Source organism: Amphiprion ocellaris, chromosome 10, assembly GCF_022539595.1.
Source record: "Amphiprion ocellaris isolate individual 3 ecotype Okinawa chromosome 10, ASM2253959v1, whole genome shotgun sequence".
In the NCBI taxonomy this organism is placed as follows: Eukaryota; Metazoa; Chordata; class Actinopteri; family Pomacentridae; genus Amphiprion; species Amphiprion ocellaris.
The window spans coordinates 34,338,866-34,357,546 of NC_072775.1; the positions used below are offsets into that span (position 1 = coordinate 34,338,866).

The 18,681-nt window shown below is 39.6% G+C and overlaps 1 protein-coding gene across 5 annotated transcripts in view; it reads right to left on the reverse strand.

Moving 5' to 3' along the window:
- Positions 1-986: 986 nt before the first annotated feature.
- The window catches only part of saga (S-antigen; retina and pineal gland (arrestin) a), a 19,096-nt gene continuing 1,401 nt past the window's right edge, over positions 987-18,681 (reverse strand). Inside the window, exons 1-15 of one of the 5 annotated variants that reach the window (XM_055014691.1) lie at positions 16,683-16,738; positions 13,650-13,717; positions 12,534-12,594; positions 11,606-11,650; positions 10,768-10,967; positions 9,937-9,996; positions 9,793-9,860; positions 9,564-9,699; positions 8,490-8,574; positions 8,258-8,330; positions 6,225-6,362; positions 6,055-6,132; positions 5,318-5,332; positions 4,622-4,684; positions 987-3,061 (exon numbers count right to left, since the gene is read on the reverse strand). In XM_055014691.1, coding sequence (XP_054870666.1) covers positions 2,935-3,061; positions 4,622-4,684; positions 5,318-5,332; positions 6,055-6,132; positions 6,225-6,362; positions 8,258-8,330; positions 8,490-8,574; positions 9,564-9,699; positions 9,793-9,860; positions 9,937-9,996; positions 10,768-10,967; positions 11,606-11,650; positions 12,534-12,594; positions 13,650-13,697 — 1,197 coding nt within the window. In that variant the 5' untranslated portion in view covers positions 13,698-13,717; positions 16,683-16,738 and the 3' untranslated portion in view covers positions 987-2,934. Of the gene's footprint in view, positions 3,062-4,542; positions 4,685-5,317; positions 5,333-6,054; positions 6,133-6,224; positions 6,363-8,257; positions 8,331-8,489; positions 8,575-9,563; positions 9,700-9,792; positions 9,861-9,936; positions 9,997-10,767; positions 10,968-11,605; positions 11,651-12,533; positions 12,595-13,649; positions 13,718-16,682; positions 16,739-18,681 lie in introns of those variants that run through there. The other 4 variants (XM_035948218.2, XM_035948219.2, XM_055014689.1 and 1 more) reach the window with 4 other exon arrangements.

An 18,681-nucleotide genomic window follows, 5' to 3' on the forward strand; every position in this document is an offset into this window, starting at 1 on the left:
CTAATTTTGGGATAATCTGATCATTTCAGTACAATAAATAGCACCGAATAGATGCCAGCAATGACACAAAGCAAAGCTGATCACAGAGTTAAGATCAACAGTCCTGCAGCTTGGCTTCAGTAATGCATGGTCAGAGAATACTACAGCAAACACAGTGATAAATGAAAGGGAAAACCTGCATACTTGACCCCCACAGTGACAGGATCTGGTGTTCCTGTTAGACTCATGAGGCCATTTGCTGCTGACGTGGTTCAGATTCAGTCGTTCCCTTTCAAGGAGAGAATGACTGCTGATCAATAGAAATTGTTCTGAATGATCAACTTTATCCCATGATAAAACATTTATATCCAGACAGAAGTGGTTTCTTCGAGGATGCTCCCATCCACAGGGCACTAGAGGGTCATGGAGAAGTTTGATAAACATGATGATTCATATAATTTGGCCTCGACAGTCACCAGATCTAAACCCAGTTGGAGACTTGTGAGGGATTTTGGATTGACGTTGGCACTCTTTACTACCATCATCAAAACACCAAATGAGGAAATAATGTTTGTAAGAATAGTGTTCCACCACTCAGAAGAGTTCCAGAGTTTCAGAGAATCAACGATAAGGAACACAAATGGTAAACATCTCAGTTAATGTTGGCTTTTCCAATCTGTCATCTGTCTGTATCTGGGAAATGTGAGCAAAGAGATAACATTAACCTTGTGCAAGCTTCACCATATGTGGCAATCTGTCTAAAAAACTAAAAGACTTTCAAGAATCTTCATCTCAAATTCAGGCCACAATGTCTGCTTCTTTTGAACCTGTATCTGGTCAGAATGGACTTATGATAGCCAAGAAAACCAGTAAAACGAGCAGCTGACACGACAAAACAAACGAAGTGAAACACTGGGAAACAAAAATGTGTTTTTGGGACAGCAACAGGAGACGGTGGAAGGGGAGACTGCAACTGACACATCAACTAGAACTGAAAAAGCAACAACTTCAAGAATGTATCAATCAGCTTTTATTGCCACAGAGTTTAAATTGCAGTCGCACAAAGCAACACAACTCCTTTAAATGCCAAATAAAGTTCAACTCCACATAAATTAATCTATAATAGATGTCATCAGAGCAGCAGCTGTAGTTAAATCTAGAAGCCCTTTTACAATCACAGGTCCAAACTGATTTAAACACCACTAAAACACAACACACTCATTCTCTGCTTACAGATAATGTTTGGATGCTGCTTAACTTACTGTAGATCTGAAAATGAGAGTCAGCCGTTACTTGTGCCACTAAAAATACCAAAGCACTAAATGACTATCTTTACATGATGCTAGAAGATACTTTGAATTCAAGGACCATGTCTGTGGTTCTGCATGTCAAACAGATGTGAGTCAGAAGTTCTCATAGTGTCTCATTTTATTTGTTTCAGTTTTCTTCTCCTGTAAGGACAATCATTTTATGTCTTCCCACAGGTTTTGTTTAATGTTAGATTCAGTCTCAGGTCTGGTCCCAGTACAATAATAGAATCATGTTGTTGTTCTTCAATAATGTCAACGGTGTAATAATTACAGTTGTACATTTTGACTTGCATGTAAATTTTCATACAAGCACAGATGATAAAATTTTCATCACTAAAACGATTTGAACTTTCAGAGTCGAATGAAATGGAATGAAAGCATCTCATTGTGAGAATCACCACTATGGCTGCAGGTTTATGCAGCTTTCTGCTGCCTTCAGTTTTTCAGCTGCCTCTCTCAAGCTTTCACCAATTTACTGTCTAACCCTACAGCTGAAATTAGAATATTGCCTAAGAATCAAGTCTTGTCTGTATCTTCAAACCTACATGCCTCAGGTGGATGGTGCTAAAGTCATGTACAGGAGCTCTGAGGTTTATTACAAACCTTACATCTCTTACCTTTATGTTAGATTGTGTCCTGTCCATCTCTAAACTCAGTCAGTAGCATGTTCTTATCCACACAGCTGTCCTTGGTCTGCTTCCTTCATATCTACCCATCTGTTTCAGCCAAAAAGTAAAGAAGCTGTTGGGTTTGATCCTATTTCAGAGCTTGACTGAATCGAGGAAAACTACTACAAAATTGCCTGAATCTTAAAGAGCTCCTCTCACTAAATGAACTCAAAGCATCTTTAATGTATTCAGGTGAACATATCAGCGACTGAATCCAGCCCTGGTTGGTCATCATCACTGGAATTTCTGTTATTTTATGATACTGCTCATCTTTTTGAAGCTGTTTTATGTTTGTAACCAGTTTATCTGTGAAGCTGCTCATCTCCACCAGGATGCTGTTCTACAAGAGATTCTTAATCTCATATTCGTTTCTAGTCTAAACTCTGCATGAAGACCAGCAAAGCACGAGCCTCCATCCACACTAATAGGTTTTTAATTTAAAGTAAAAACAATCTGTCAAGTTGACACGTTTTAGCAGTGTTTCAGAAATATTCTCACCTATAAGCAAAGACTACAGAGTCAGTACCGTCTGTAATTCATTTCCCATGTTGAACTGAGGCTGAGGCTAGTCGAGGCTGACGTCTTTGTTCTCTTTTGGAAAATGGTCACATCACAGGAGAATCAGGGAATGAACGTAGTGACAGACCATAGAGTTACACGCCAACGTTTCCAAGACTCTCCATTTAAGGCGCTAAAGCGGTGGACGTTTAAAATGAAAATGTACCACTATGGAGAGACTAGCTGGTGAAGGAAGCCGTTCAACACCCTGATTTTTCTTCTCAGGACTTGAGGGCAAACAGAAGCTTATAAAAGAGTTTAAAAACTAGTCTGCAGAAACACACCTGAACGTTTCTAAAACATGCTCAACGACATGCATGGTCCTTTGATGAACTCTCAGCTTTTCCTAACACACTCTGAGGCGACTCAAACTCCCAGAATTCTCCATTCCAGCTGTCGCCACGCTGGCCGACTCTCTTCTATTTCTCTTTGGGCGCCATGTCGTCTCCACCCGACACGTTTCCTTCCTCATCCTCATCGTCGCCGACCATCCCCTTCAGGTAGGAACGCTTGAACTCCTGGAACACCATCTCCTCCTCCGCCTCACTACAAACAGCAGCATTGGAGGAGGACTGTTAAGTGTTTAAGGGATTATTATATGGAAGTAAACACAAAGTTTACCGATACTAACGACATCCAGACAGACCAAACATACGTACTGCCACTGTAAACTGAGGTGAACTTCAGCTGAGCAGCGACTTTCCACCTTAAAACCATTTCAAAAAGATTATTTCATAATTACAAATTCTCAAAATATTCAATATATTACCATTGGTTTTTCCAGCTAACTTCTATGTTATATTTATTTGTCCTACTGTGCACTGAATTATTTTAGTGTATATTAAATGGCATCATGTATTTCCCTGGAAACCCCTGTACAACTTAAAAAGTCGCATATTGTTTCAGCAAATTAATCAAAGTCTCACAGGTCCCCAGTGTTTCAGTTTTTCAGTTCAAAATACCACAAAGATGGTTCTTTTCACCACGACGGTAATTCTTTGAGTTCCAGTCCTGTTCTAAACGAGCTGATTCGCTCTAAAAACCAAAGAACTGCTGCTGGCACCGACAATTTTCAAGTCATTTTGGTCTAGTTTCAGTGCACGAAGACTACTGTGTTCACTCCTACAGCCAACAGCAGAACAGTTGGTGAGTTTTGGTCATGGTTCAGACACTTTAGAGTCTAGCAGAAGCAGCTGTAGAAAGTAAATAAGCCTGGTGGACTGTGAGGCAGCTGCTCATTCTGATGGGTTCACATGGGAGCACTGAGGGGGCGGAGCTATACAGAGCGTTAGCCAGATGACTGTTGGTTAGTTAGGTCAACATCAAGATTGCTGTACTTTATAGTTACATGCGAGGTGTTCTGACTGGCTGGTAAATCTGTGAGGCTAACTAGTTGTGGGGGACTTTAGGGGAGGTTGTAATATTTTGATAGCTTTTACTTTACACCTCCAAGTTTATAACAATCAAAACACACAATCAAAATTGTTGTTTTTCACATATGGGACCTTAAACCTGAGCAGAGGAAAGCCACAAAAATTGAAAATCGTCCTCTTTTCGCCGTCTCTAATTACCCAGCAAAGCTTACAAAGTGTTAAAAAGACAAAGAGACAGAATATCAAAAACCACACAAAGGAAAGCTGACACTGCTGATGATGACACGGGGGATATAAACAGGAGCAAATGGAACAGAAGAGTAATGAATGCTGATGAAAGCGATAAAAGATCCTGCAACACGATCCCATTACTGCATGGACTGAACAAAAGCAGCGACAACTAGAGCACATTCACACACAATAAACAACAAAGCTGCCATCTATTATCTGTCCTCAGTGAAAACTCTCATGTTCACTCATTTATGCACTAATTTGCTCATTCACAACTCCAACACACCAATGCCTCTGTGACAGTTTAAAAAAAAATCTAAATAAATACTAAGATTTGCACATTTACCTTTCCTTCACTGAATGCAGCAATAAAAGGGAGGAAAAGATGAAAACAAGCAGGAAGATTGATGTAAGAGCACATTTATAGACACAGTTAGGTCATTTTACATGCTTCAGAACCTTCTGCAGCAGCTTTGTGTAAAGAAACAACACAGAAATGTACGTTTTCTTACCTGCATCAGGTTTAGGATGCATCAGTTTGAAGGGAACTTCCAGGCCGACTTCACTGCAACACAAACCAGATCCAGTGTCACTCACTGTCTCATAAACTACTGCACAACTCGTGTACAAAGAGTCTGGGGCCACTTCTGGGTTTGATGTTTTAGCAACGTTATAACGACCATGCATGTTTATTTCTCTGTGTCTTTAACAAGAACAACTGGAATATACAGGAAATACTACATGTACACAATAAGAAAAAAGAAAACACAAATTCAGGATAAATACTTTCTACAGACTAAAGAGTATTTAGTTTAACTTTCCTTTCTACTTAATATGTCATGAGCTCTTTTGGACAAACAACATCAGATTTTCATTCACAGTTCTGTAATTTTAGCTATAGCACAACTTGCAAAACAACTCAAGATTATTCAATAGAAGAAAGATATAGTTGGTAAATAAAATACATTCAATATCAGCAATAAATTAAAAAACTAAAATGTACTTGTGTGTTTTCTATCTAGAAAAATCTGTACTACTGTCCTTTTAGCATCATATTTTCCTGCCTCTAAGAAAATGTTAAATCAAACTCTGTCACTTTGTTTCTTTGATTATTTTTTAAGAAGAAATGGGACAATAAATCAATACTGTAAGCTGAAGAGTAGTTATTAATAATGAAAACAAGAAGACATGAACCCACCTTGATCCCATCATCCTGTTAGCATTGCAGAGCAAACACAAAAATCAGAGCACAAACTAAATTCTCACACATTGACCCTTTTCACAGATCACAAACAAGACACAACAGCTACACAAACGTTTGAACGAAATGCAAAAAACACAGACTTTGACAGAGTGTCAGTCAGTTTGGAAAATAAGTGAAGTTTAGACCTTAAATAAGTCAGACCTAGGAGGCTGTGTTAGGCTGGATCAGGTGTGAAAGCAGGTATTCTGTTCATCCTGGTAGTCTGTGGATGAGGCAGTGTCTTCCTCATTAAAGTGACACCAGCAATGAGGGTTTGATCAAATGAGAACATATCAAACAACCAATCGACCACTCTGGTGTTCAACCAAAACCACAACTAATTTGAGGACTTTCTTGCTCGCTGTGGCCCAAGTGTGGCGGCAGAAGAATCACAAACAACAAACAAACAAAATCTGCAAATTTACAACCTCCCTCCACTGACTGCCAACATTTTACTGCACTCATCCAAAGGAACCTGAGGTTTGAGGCCTTTTGGTGCTGGTGGTGTTTTGGTAAAATGTTTTCACAGCCACATTCTATTATACAAACACCACACCAGAAAACATGCAGATTACAGCGTGAACGTTATGATTTGAGTCATACAGTTTTCTGTATCTCAGGTTTACGCGACACGGGCTGCAGCTAAAAGTGAACAAATTATGTTGGTCTGAAATGTGGAGTGACTGACTGACCCTCCAACGATGAGCTTCACCATGACCCTGTATGAAACCATGATTCCCATCACCTCCTTCAGCACGCCTTCTCTGATGCTGAAAGAAAAGGAAAGGATGCTTTAGGGTGTGAGAAGGAAGGCTGGTGTTGGGATCCATGTAGCTGCAGTCGGTTGCGTGTTAAAGCTCACATGCTCGTTGACGCCAGGTTGGTGTCTTCGTGCTTCAGTTTGCCGTCCAGAGCGATGCCCCTCCTCTCCCGGTTGTTGGCCAACACAGGCAGCAGCTTGTAGACTTTCTGCAGCGTAGCTCCAGGAGACACCGAATCCCTGACATGAAGACACAAGTTTAGGTTCAAATTAAACACAGAATGCAGCAATGAAGAGCTGCAGCAACAAGGTGCCACTAAGCTGAAATGACTTCAGGTTTTTTAAAGATCATAGTTTCCTTCCTGCTGCTGTCAGATTTAACTAAAAACACTGTTCACAGTAAATTATACATTCAGAAAGTGAGAGATTTAACTCTGGTGCTACGTCACACATTCAACCTGTGCAGCATGAATATTCTGTACATTTAAAACTCTGTGCAAATATCAGTATTTCTTATGTCACTATTTCAACTTAAAAAGGAATCTGTGCTCCCATTATTATGTACAGTATTGTTATTGTCCACATTCAGAGATTACATTCTGTGAAAAATTTCAATATCCACACATGGAAGGATCAGCACTTAGACATGCTTTGGTTTGATTTCATTTTCTACTGATGTTCCCTACATTTTTGCACTATCCTCTTTACACATTTCCCCACAGTGGGATTAATAATGGCTTATCTTATCTCAAAGCCAATCACAAGCTGAAAGTAAAGTTTAACATATAATCAATAAATGAGAATAAAAACACATAATAAAAAGCACAAAAACTAATCCAATCCCGATTAACCTTGAGCTCTGAAAATGGATTTTATGCCCCCGTGCACAAACTAAAAACAAAACATTACATTCTGTACTTTCTGTGAAACAGAAATAACTTAATTTAGACAAACTAAGATAAAAAGGAAAAGTAATTCCTTTATAAAACAATGGAGATGTGTTTGACAAAATTCAAAAAATTATTTTTAAGAACTTGTATGCACTGTTAAGCCATTGAAGTTCCACATCCTAAAGAGCAACGCAAAAATATAGAAAAGCTTAATTCTTTTTTTAAATAAACAATTAATGACATGATAAGAAATAACTGTGAAAATTTCAGGTTATTATTTTCATTAGTTCCTGAGATGTTGTTATTCAAAAACAGTCTCAAATTCCACTGAACTGGATCAAAATGGGTCAAGGGCTGTTTTTTTTGTTCATTTTGTTAAGTGCTTCATATATTGTGCAAAAATGTCACTTTTCATTTTATAATTGTCATATTTTATGCTATAAAAATGTAGGCAGATCAGAGATGGTCGAGCAGAAACTCTTCTCAAAGTTTGATGATTTGAGAAGGAATTCTTGACATGACTGAAGATACTCTGAGATTCTCCTTAAGATTTAGTTGATTCTAGAACTGAGTGCCTGAAGTGGACCACAGGGACCAGAATTCCCAGCGGTTCCTCCTGTAAATGTTCTGTTCTCTGACAGGGTGACATTCTTTTGCTGGTGAATCTTTTGTCTTTCATTCTGCGTCTCGCCTCAGTGACATGAAATCTAATATCTGTTTCCTGGTGGACCTCAGTTGAGCTGAAGCTTCACTGAACAACCGACTCCTTTCTCACTGTTAATTCACACAATGCTTCTATTAAGGCATCAGCCACAGCAACGACTCTCTAGTCTGGTATGTTCAGCTTCAGTTCACATTTTCTTTCGTACCTTGAAAATGCTGAGTTTTTGAAAGAAAAACTTTGAACTGTTTTCTACAATCCCCAGACGTGATAATCACTTCATTATTTTGTAAATGTGGTGCAGAGCTGCAGCAATTAACAGTCAGCAGTCGTCAACAATGAAAGTAATGGTGAACTATTCTGATAAAAGCATCCATCGATAATCTTCTCGAGTGATTAATCTGATATCAGCTTCTTAAACATGAATATTTCCTGGTTTCTGAGGACAAAACATTTGTCCCTTTTTGCTTTAAAGGAACTCTGATCCACTTTTATCAGTTTTCTATTAATCAATAAGTCAGAAACAAAAACTGACAGTGGAAATAATTAGCTGCAGCTCTGATGTAGTGTTTGCTGACTATTACCCAGAATCCTCGATATCCACACATTTGACGTAGCTGTCGTTGGAGTACAACACCACGGTGGCGACCTGGTCGACTGCAGGAGACCAGAGACATGAACAAAGATCCCAGTGAGAAGAAACTCTCACCACTTCCAGTTATTTTTTACTTCCTTTACAAGCAACTGAGATCAGCTGGACGCTGCACAACATCTGTTCTTACAATAAACAATCTGAGCAGCTGAGTGACTGTTTACCAGAGAGGATGATGTTCTTGATGTTTTTGCTGGAGTTGTTGGTGACGTTGACGTGAACTTTGATGGTTTCACCGTGGTAGTAGATCTGAAAACAGGAAGCGAGGTCAGAGAAATCTGTCAAAACGTGTCTTAATTCAATCTTCTGAACTCAACGGCAAATCTAAGATTGAACTTGTATCAGAGTTGATTTCTTTTTGAATGACGCTTATCATTCAGTGTGTCGCCACATTTAAAAAAACAATAATTTGCAGCTTCTCTATAACTGATTTGAAATCCAAAGAGTTTTTAGGTGGAGCTGCAGGCAGTGTCTCCACCAGAGGAAAGCAAAAGCTACTGGATCAATAAATAAATGCAGCATGGCTCAGAAACAGTGAACAGAGGAGCAGGTTGGTGGAGATACATTCAGCATGGAGAAACATCTTTCTACTGATGATGAGCAGAGTAGAGAGGAAAACAAGTATAAATGTAAATATATAGGTAAATATTTCTAACATCTTTTATTTTCACTACTGGTAACACCTGGGATTTCTCTTTCCTTCATGGTTGTTCTGTTTTGATACAAGTGCAAGACTTTAGATAGCAGTTAAAAATGAACCACAGTTAGTAAAAATGCCACAGGAGGAAAAAGCGTCTATGAAACCGTCTGGGATTAATAAGGTTAAAACTGCTTGTAGTGCATAGTTATCTTCCCTCATGTAAAAATTCTAGAGTACTGAAACAAAAGGAGAGAAATTATAGAACTACCTGAGGAATAAATAAATAATAATAAAATATAGAACGTCTACCATGATAACACTGGGGATTTGATGGGTCTAAACTACAACAACTTTATTATAAGCATTGGTTTTTTTAATATTTGAGATGGAGGTCTAATTGTACCAGTAACAGCATCATGCTCCAACTGTGAAGCATCTGATCCACTGACATTTTAGATTTTAGATCCTGCAGCTGGCTTTCTAAAAGTCTTTTATCCTGACTGACGGTTGCTGAATGTTTTCTGCATGAGAAACACAAACAGAAGAGCACTTCCTACGTGGTGTTTTGTCAAACTAAGGGTTAAATGAAGCGACCCACCTCTTTGTCCAGACTGGCCTTGACATGCAGCGGTTTGTCCGACATGACAAAGTCCCTGGTGGTTTCCACAGATGGCGCCGTTCCTTCGCCCTCCGGAGCATACTGGACCTTCCTGAGCATCAGCTTCACGGTGCTCCTGTTGGACACCAGGACAGACGTAGAAACAATGTAAACTTACAGATTCTGGATGTTGCTCGGTGGCATGTCAGACGGATCAGCTGGGACTCACCGTTTGCGTACTTTAGCGTCCTGGCTCTCAGCGCTGAACGCCTTAATCTCAAACTCCACGGCACATTGCTGAACAAGAACAGAGAAGAGGCGTCACCACGCTGTGAGGTTTGGCTTCAGTTCCTTTAGTCTGTCAGGATCTTACCTTGCCCACATCATGGGGTGCTGGTTGGAGCGCCACGGAGCAAGGCAGGTTGTCGGGAAACTGAGACGACAAAAAAAGGTTTCAATCATTTCATAGAAAGCAGCGGCATTCAGAGCTTTAATTTACCAGAATAAAACACCTGCAATTTTCAGAGCACAGTTTGGATTATTCTGGTTTATTCTGTCCTTTTAATCTCCAAAAACTGAGCTCTATATGAAGCTTATTGTAACAAAAATCTTCCCAGGAATGAACTGAAACAGGTTCAGCTCCTGTCCCTGATCCTACTATTTATATGCAGTGTTTTCTATATGCAGCATGTTAGTTCCCAGTAATTATCAACCTCTCATCAATCTCTGGTGATACTTTCAGAAGGAGAAAAGCTCGACATCTACAACTCCTCCAGGATTGATCCATTGTTTTTGACAGCAGGAGGAACAGACAAACTGGTCCAACCTTATTTAACATTTACTCAGAGACAACTTCAAACTAATTCATGTTGAAGAAGTCGTTGCTGTGGCTGCATTTAGTTCAAAAAGTGGAGTTTAAATGACCACATGACATCATCTATAAACAGCGGATAACTTGCTCTTGTGCTGCATCATCAGCTAATATATTTTCAGGAATCATTATGTGCAGCTGCTCTGCTTCCAGTCTGTTTGGATCATTTTAATCTAATATAACGAGGTCATAATGATTAAATATGCTGTTAATACTTACTGTTTATGTTTATTTAGAGCTATTTTAAACTAATAAGGTGAGCAGACTCCACCTACTCAGTGCAATGATTGTGTTATAAAAGCTGCGTCCTTCGGTCCGTCTCTGATTCCTCACCTCGAAGAAGAACGGGTAGGCGTTGTGTCCCAGCTTGCGCAGCAGCCTGGCCTGGATCTTGGTGTGGATTCCCTTCTCACGGTCCTGCAGCGGTGGGTACACCTGGCGGGTGGACAGGTAAAGCTCTCTGCGGAAGGCGATTCCCATCACATCCATGTCGTCTCTGCCGTAGCGGAAGGTGCAGGACAAGGTGACGAACACTGGAGGGCAGAGCAGACGGATCAGAAAATAAATCCACGTTTAAACGTCTCTATCTGCTTTTAAGAGGCATTTTTAATCATTTGTATGGTTGATGCAGCTTCAGGGGAATATTTGTTTTCAATTAAAACCTTTCTAGTGTTTAGCATTTTAAATGAGCTCAGGCAACAAACAGTACGATCCAAACTCCTGCTGACGATTACTTTCATACTAATGAATCTGCCATTAATTGTGTATAAAATGACAAGAAAATGTGAAAACAGAAATTGACAAAGCAAAAGTCAATGCCTTCTCTTGGCCAATCAACAGGTTTTCTTTTCTGAGAAGATTCAACCAAAGGCCAAAAAAATAAAGACTCAAAATGATCAACAGATTATCAAAACTACTACGTTGCAATTCTCTGTTAAATGACTCACTGATTCACTCTAAGGTGAGTTTTGCATAAATACATCTAAAATAATGAGGAGTGCTGTAGTTTGGTGCTGGAGCAGCCATGAAATATCAAAATAATAATTCCAACATTGAAGGGAAGTGAAACTGGATTTTCAAGGATAAATTACACAAAAATCACAGCTTCGAATGAAACAGGTCAAATAATAATGTATGAACTGAAGTGAATCTGTACGGTTCATTTACTGACCTTTTCTGCCCTGCAGAGCTTCAGGATCAACGAGGATGACGCCATCTAGAGGAGAAAAATAACAACTTACAAAACACAGAATAATTAAAATATGTCCTATGACACAAAAAAGCTCCTATGAAGGACAATTAGTTGTTTTTAGGAAACTTCACATTACAAAAACATTTCAGAATCCATGAATGAAAATTGATTTATTTAATGTTTTCTATTTTTTAACTGATGTGTGCCAAGGACATTTTCCAGGAGGAATCCTTCAGTCATGTTTCCATTTTTAACTTTGAATTCATGAAATTACACAGAAAAATTAAACTGAAACAAAGATTAGAATAAATTTCTGGATCACTAACATCAGAAAAAGCAGCAAATCGCATAGTTTAAAAGAAAATAAGGAACTAGAACCTTGGCTCATCACAGCGGTGAGACAAATCTAACAGGGAAGCATTAGTTCAGACTTCAAGGGATATGTCCACCTGAATATTAGGAATTCAAGCATTTTATTCCCTCAGTAAAAACACAAAAAAGAACAAGAGTAAAATATCTCACTTTTTTCTTCAGCACTGTCATTACTTTTTTTACTCTCGAAATATAAATTATGAGCTAAAACAAGCAGTGAATCTATAACATAATTAGATCGATATTATATCTGTTTCTTAAATTTTGAATTGCGCCTGAATGTTGTGTTTTCCCCATATAGAAATAAAGTGGATTTAAAGCAGTTTAAACTGCAGCAGCTGCTGACACACTGGTGCTTCACTAGTATTCATCTAATTATGTCCTATATCTCTCAGAGGAGCCAAACCAGGACTTCTTCTACATCTTTCTGTTGTGTGCTTTTACCCTGGTAGGATTTTTTCATGCTGTAATGGAGTATAGTTACGTTGCTGTAATGGTAGTTTAACTAAAGTAAAGAGGTGGTTTAGAAACTCACCCACTGGATCCACAGAGTCAACACGGTCGACGAAGTCTCTCTTCCCCATGTAGACGCCGACCTGGAAAAGAAAGTAAAACCAGCTGACGTTGACTTTGTGTCGACCTTCTGAGGATCAGTCAGCCGAACTACTTTACAGAATGAAATGCAGCGAGACTGAAAGCTGAACTCAAAGACAGACTAATCCATTTTATCTGACGTCACCAGGACCCTTTAAACTGGCTGCACTGGCGCAACGGAATATAATTTAACCACACTTTCACCACAGATTATACGTTTTAGGTGTCACCTTTTATTCTCAGTTTGCACACGGAGTCATCTTTCTTAACACACTATACCTGCTCAACACTTCACACGCTGTTTATCAGTAGAAGCTAGAGTTTACCAATGTTCCCTCACATGCATCAGCAGCAGCTCAGACAAGTGTGAGATTAAACATGGCAAAGAAAAAAGTGAAATAAGGAGTTCTAGTGTCAGACTTGGTTGAATACAGGTGAATTTATCTACCTGGGAGGCTGGCACTGACACAAACACACCTGCTAAATGTCCACAGCGACCAGTGCAAATATTGACAGATTATTGGTCACATAAACAACATGTTCGTTGCTCTTCTGTTTAAAAATAACACCTGCTTTTAAATAACTGGTTAAATCATCAAGTTTATTCTGAGGCAGTCAAAGAATTCCTTGATGTTCATTTTCTTTTGCAAATTCTTTGTTAGTAAAGTTGAATAAACTTCTGTCATATCTGGTTTCAGACAAACTTGGACATTGAAGTTTTAGCTTTCACTGCTGATCTTTAAAGTCCTAAACTAAAGTTCAGAATCTGCAATCAAACTCTGAATTTATCTACAAAATTCTTTTTAAGTTGAGGATATTAAGCCTTTTTCAAATTAAATTTTACTGAGAAGTTTAGTAATTAGTGTACTCATACACACTAGCATGCAAACAGTTGTAACTGCATTAAATAAACAGAGTAAATTCCACACATTTACATATTTAAAAAATAATATAATGCAATAATGGAAACAAACACTTCTAACTAAAACAGGAGTCAATATAAAAACACATCTGAAGGTACAGTGAGATGTTTTTCCTGGTTTTGTGTTCTACTCACCGACTTGTCCTTGCAGATTTTCTTGAAAATAACATTTTTTGGACTCATGTTGAAGCAGACTGAGGGCCCTGAGAGGAGAATAAAAAAGAAAAAGACAGAAATGAGCCTTTTCAGAGACACACAGCAGAATATCAGGGAGAAAAAATAATGTTATCTGACTCGAATTACCGTAATTTCTGGACTATTCAGCGCACCTGAATATAAGCCACTCCCACTAAATTTAAAAAGAAGAAAAGTTTTGTACATATATAAGCCACACCTGACTATAAGTCGCAGGTGTCCACGTTGTAATATGAGATATTTACACAGATTTTTTTTTTAAATTTTTAACTTAATAAATGCTTTTTTTCCGAACAGTGCCAGAAACACGGCAGAGACACGGCAGAGACACGGCAGAAACACGGCAGAGACACGGCAGTGACACGGCAGTGACACGGCAGTGACACGGCAGAGACACGGCAGTGACACGGCAGAAACACGGCAGAGACACGGCAGAGACACGGCAGAGACACGGCAGAGACACGGCAGTGACACGGCAGAAACACGGCAGAGACACGGCAGTGACACGGCAGAAACACGGCAGAGACACGGCAGAGACACGGCAGTGACACGGCAGAAACACGGCAGAGACACGGCAGAGACACGGCAGTGACACGGCAGAGACACGGCAGTGACACGGCAGAGACACGGCAGAGACACGGCAGTGACACGGCAGTGACACGGCAGTGACACGGCAGTGACACGGCAGAGACACGGCAGTGACACGGCAGTGACACGGCAGAGACACGGCAGTGACACGGCAGAGACACGGCAGTGACACGGCAGTGACACGGCAGTGACACGGCAGAGACACGGCAGTGACACGGCAGAGACACGGCAGTGACACGGCAGTGACACGGCAGTGACACGGCAGTGACACGGCAGTGACACGGCAGTGACACGGCAGAAATACGGCAGTAACACGGCAGTAACACGGCAGTGACACGGCAGAGACACGGCAGTGACACGGCAGTGACACGGCAGAGACACGGCAGTGACACGGCAGTGACACGGCAGTGACACGGCAGTGACACGGCAGTGACACGGCAGAGACACGGCAGTGACACGGCAGTGACACGGCAGAGCCACGGCAGTAACACGGCAGAGACACGGCAGTAACACGGCAGAAACACGGCAGTAGCACGGCAGTAACACGGCTGTAACACGCTTTGAGTCAGTTCACACTGCAGACTCCAACGTCTCACCATCATTCATTGATTACTGCAGCAGCTCTATTTCCTTCTTCAACAGGCAGATCGATTACCTTTAACTTAAAAGCTGCATCACATGCATTTTCTTCATGTGTTTTCCATGATGAGGGTGTGTGCATGAAGCCAAAATGACTGACTTGAAGAATTTAGTGTGAGTGCCTTTGATTTAATTCCAACAGTTTCATTGGTCCACTGTTACCTGTTCGGTAATTTCATTCTGATGTGACGAGGATAAACGTATTGATGGCATGAATTGTGAATATTTTCTGGTTGTTTTCCTCCCATTCGACAGTAAAATGGAATATCTTGGGGACAAAACTAGACATTTATTATCCTAGCCTGCGAGAAACACTCACAAAGCACACTAAAACACAATAAAATGATGGACACCTTGACCGAAAATCCCTGAAAATGCAACAACATCCAGATTTTTAATCCACATTTCTTGGTGAATCTCTCTCAGTATCACAGCATAAATGTTTCATCACTTTTGGCTAAAATAAATAGCAGCGGCAGAGTCTACCTTAGTTAAATTTGAAAGTTTCTGGAACCCCAAAGCTTGACAAGCCTGGGGTAAAACAAATTATCACAGAACAAAAGCATAGCTTGTAAAGTGAGAAACCACACTGAAGGTATTTTATATCCACATTAGCTTCCCTCCTGCTCTCTGTGCTCACATTTACTCTATTCTATTACAGCTGACTTCACAGCAAAGCTGCTGCGATTTACATATTTTTCTGTTTCTATTGTCAGAAAATGCAACAAGTACGAACTAGTGACTGAAATTAACTAAATATTAACTAAGCTGCTGCTCTGCATCAATAAAATCCAGATTCTATGACAGCTTCTGACAAACTCACCATAAAGAGAAGAAACAGACGACTATCATGCAGTAAAGTCAATTACATTTTTATTTAATCAGAAGCTAAAACCAGAGTGAGACAACAACAGCACAATAAAAGAGAAAAGCTGCTGCTTTAACTTCTCTAAGCTAAAAAAATAAATCCACTATGTTCATGTTTACTTTACTTAACACAAATTTTTTCCCCCATTGATCAGGGGTTTGACAGAAACTTGGACTTGTTTTAGAGTTTCACTCCTGACCTTTATATGATCCACCATCTCATTATAATGTTTGCCAGTTTGACTCTACAGTTTCCTGCATTTCCCATCTATTATATAGTGTGCTGCATTATTACATGATGACATACTGTTCGTTGAAATGAAGTGAAATTCAACTGAGTAATTTGTGTCTTTTGGAGGAAACTTTCTCATTTAGATTAACAGAAAACATGTTAATGGACACTGGAAATAAAAACCTCAGCTCTAATATATAGAAATCTGTTGCCTACAGTGGATTTATGAGAAATTGTGTAAAAGCTGTGATGAAAACACCAACAGAAGAACCTCAGTTTTCATTGTGAGCTTGAATATTGAGATTTTTCAGATTCTTGCTTCCGAACGCTCCACTGCTGCGCATGCGCAGTGCTGCTGTATTGAAAACTGAGGCTAACTCTGTTTAGCATCTAATTAACTCGAAATTAAACGATCGTTTCGGACCGCAAACACTTTCAGTCACCTCAGTCAGAGAGTACACACCTTTAAAATCACTAAAACACACCTGAAAGTGAACCAACAGCAGGAGAACTGATCTAAATTTGCGTCAAACCGCTAATTTTCTAAATCTCGGAGCCGGTAGAAAGCAGGACTCACGGTTTTCACAGTCAAAATTAAATGTTCTAAAGTTTAAACTGAAGCTCAACTTATCATAATATTTTTTTACCGTTTTCTCTCGGTGTAGCGGTGAATCTGCTCCTCTGAAGCCGCCATACTTGCGCCTCAACGCGGATAACTTCTACCGAAACCTGCCGCTGCGCAGTGATACCATCCGTCAACCGATTCCGCCGGAACTACTTTCTACTAAAGAAATAGTCCTTAGAAAACGGTTAGACGTTTGTCCTGTGGATCATCCAAAGAAACTCCGACGTCATTTATAAAAACTATTGATGCCGTTGATTATTTAAAATGCAGTTTTTAGTTCCCCAGAAACGGAAAATATACCCTGCTTCCTTTGACAGGTGAAGCGGAAGTAGAAATATAAGAGTTCATGATCTCAACACCTGTGGATTAGTGGTCATTGGCGCCCTCTACTGATGGAAGTGAAATTTTAAAACATATAAAATATTTTATACCCCTATATATACAGCTGCATGGACAGTTTTCCCTCAGGAGATTGTTCTATGTTCACATTTCTACTTTGTTTTTTCTTTGTGAGATGCAGCTGTTTTCTTTTCTGTATCTCAATGACGTGGTCTGTCAACAAATTACAATACAATCAGTAAAAGCGTAAATGTGAATCTTGTCCAGTCTCCTGCAATCAATGTCCCACATAAACTAAGGTGGAACTTACAATTTACAATAACTGTCATCAAAACTTCAGCCATAGTTTACATCAGAACATCCTCCAGATACACTGTTAGAATGACAACATGACTCAGCAATCTGACTGTCTGATCCACACAACGACACAATGACTCGTCATTCTGATCCACTGACATGTTCACTGACACAGATATTTACTTTTGAGAGATGAACTAAGGATTTGGAGCAAGACACTGGCTTTTGCAGGGAATCCATGGTGTTCTGTTATTTGTATGAATTGTTTTGAGAAATGTATTTACTGTTTTGCAAATGTGGAGGATGATTCAAGTAATGTACCAAAGCGACTGAGAAAAACTGTAAATGATGATGCAAAATGACCACAGAGAGGTGCCAAAGTAGTAGATTCACAAAAAAGCATAGAAAAACTACCACAAAGAGAAACATAATATTAAAGAAGAAATATAATAGAAACTGGGCTGCACAGTGGTGTAGTGGTTAGCACGTTCACCTTGCAGCTAGAAGATCCCTGGTTCACGTCCCGGCTTTCCCGGGATCTTTCTGCATGGAGTTTGCATGTTCTCCCTGTGCATGCGTGGGTTTTCTCCGGGTTCTCCGGCTTCCTCCCACAGTCCAAAAATATGCTGAGGTTAATTGATTATTCTAAATTGCCCGTAGGTGTGAATGTGAGAGTGATTGTTTGTCTTTGTATGTAGCCCTGTGACAGACTGGTGACCTGTCTAGGGTGTCCCCTGCCTTCACCTGAGTCAGCTGGGATAGACTCCAGCCCCCCCATGACCCTAGTGAGGATTAAGCGGTGTATAGATAATGGATGGATGGATATAATAGAAACTACCACCAAAAAACTAAAAATGACCAGACACAAAAACAAAATGACCACAAAGAAGTGAAGCAACACAATGATCCAGCACTAACTAAACTAAAACCAACTAAACAATGATTCAGAAATAAATAATGAAAAATAGATAGAAAATCACCACAGAGGGCTGCAAAAGGACGACAAACTCAAAATAACCACAAAGAAACACTCACAATAACCTCTAACAGACAGAAAAGTGACACAAACTGGCTCTGAAAGTTACCAGAAAATGTAAAATGACAACAAAAAGACTCAAATGACCAAAAAAATCACATTTTTTAATGCAAAACTCCTACAAAGAGACACGGTCTCCAAAAAGAAGCACAACAGCTCAAAATGACCTCAGTGAGAAACAAAATGACTGTAAAGGATGACGACATAGAGGTGCAAAACAACCCCAAAGAACAACCAAAAAGCAACACAAAATGTCCATAAAATGAATTAAAGCAACCATGAATGGAAACTAAATGGTCAAAGAGAGACACAAACAGACTCTAAAAAGCTGAAAACAACCACAAAAACT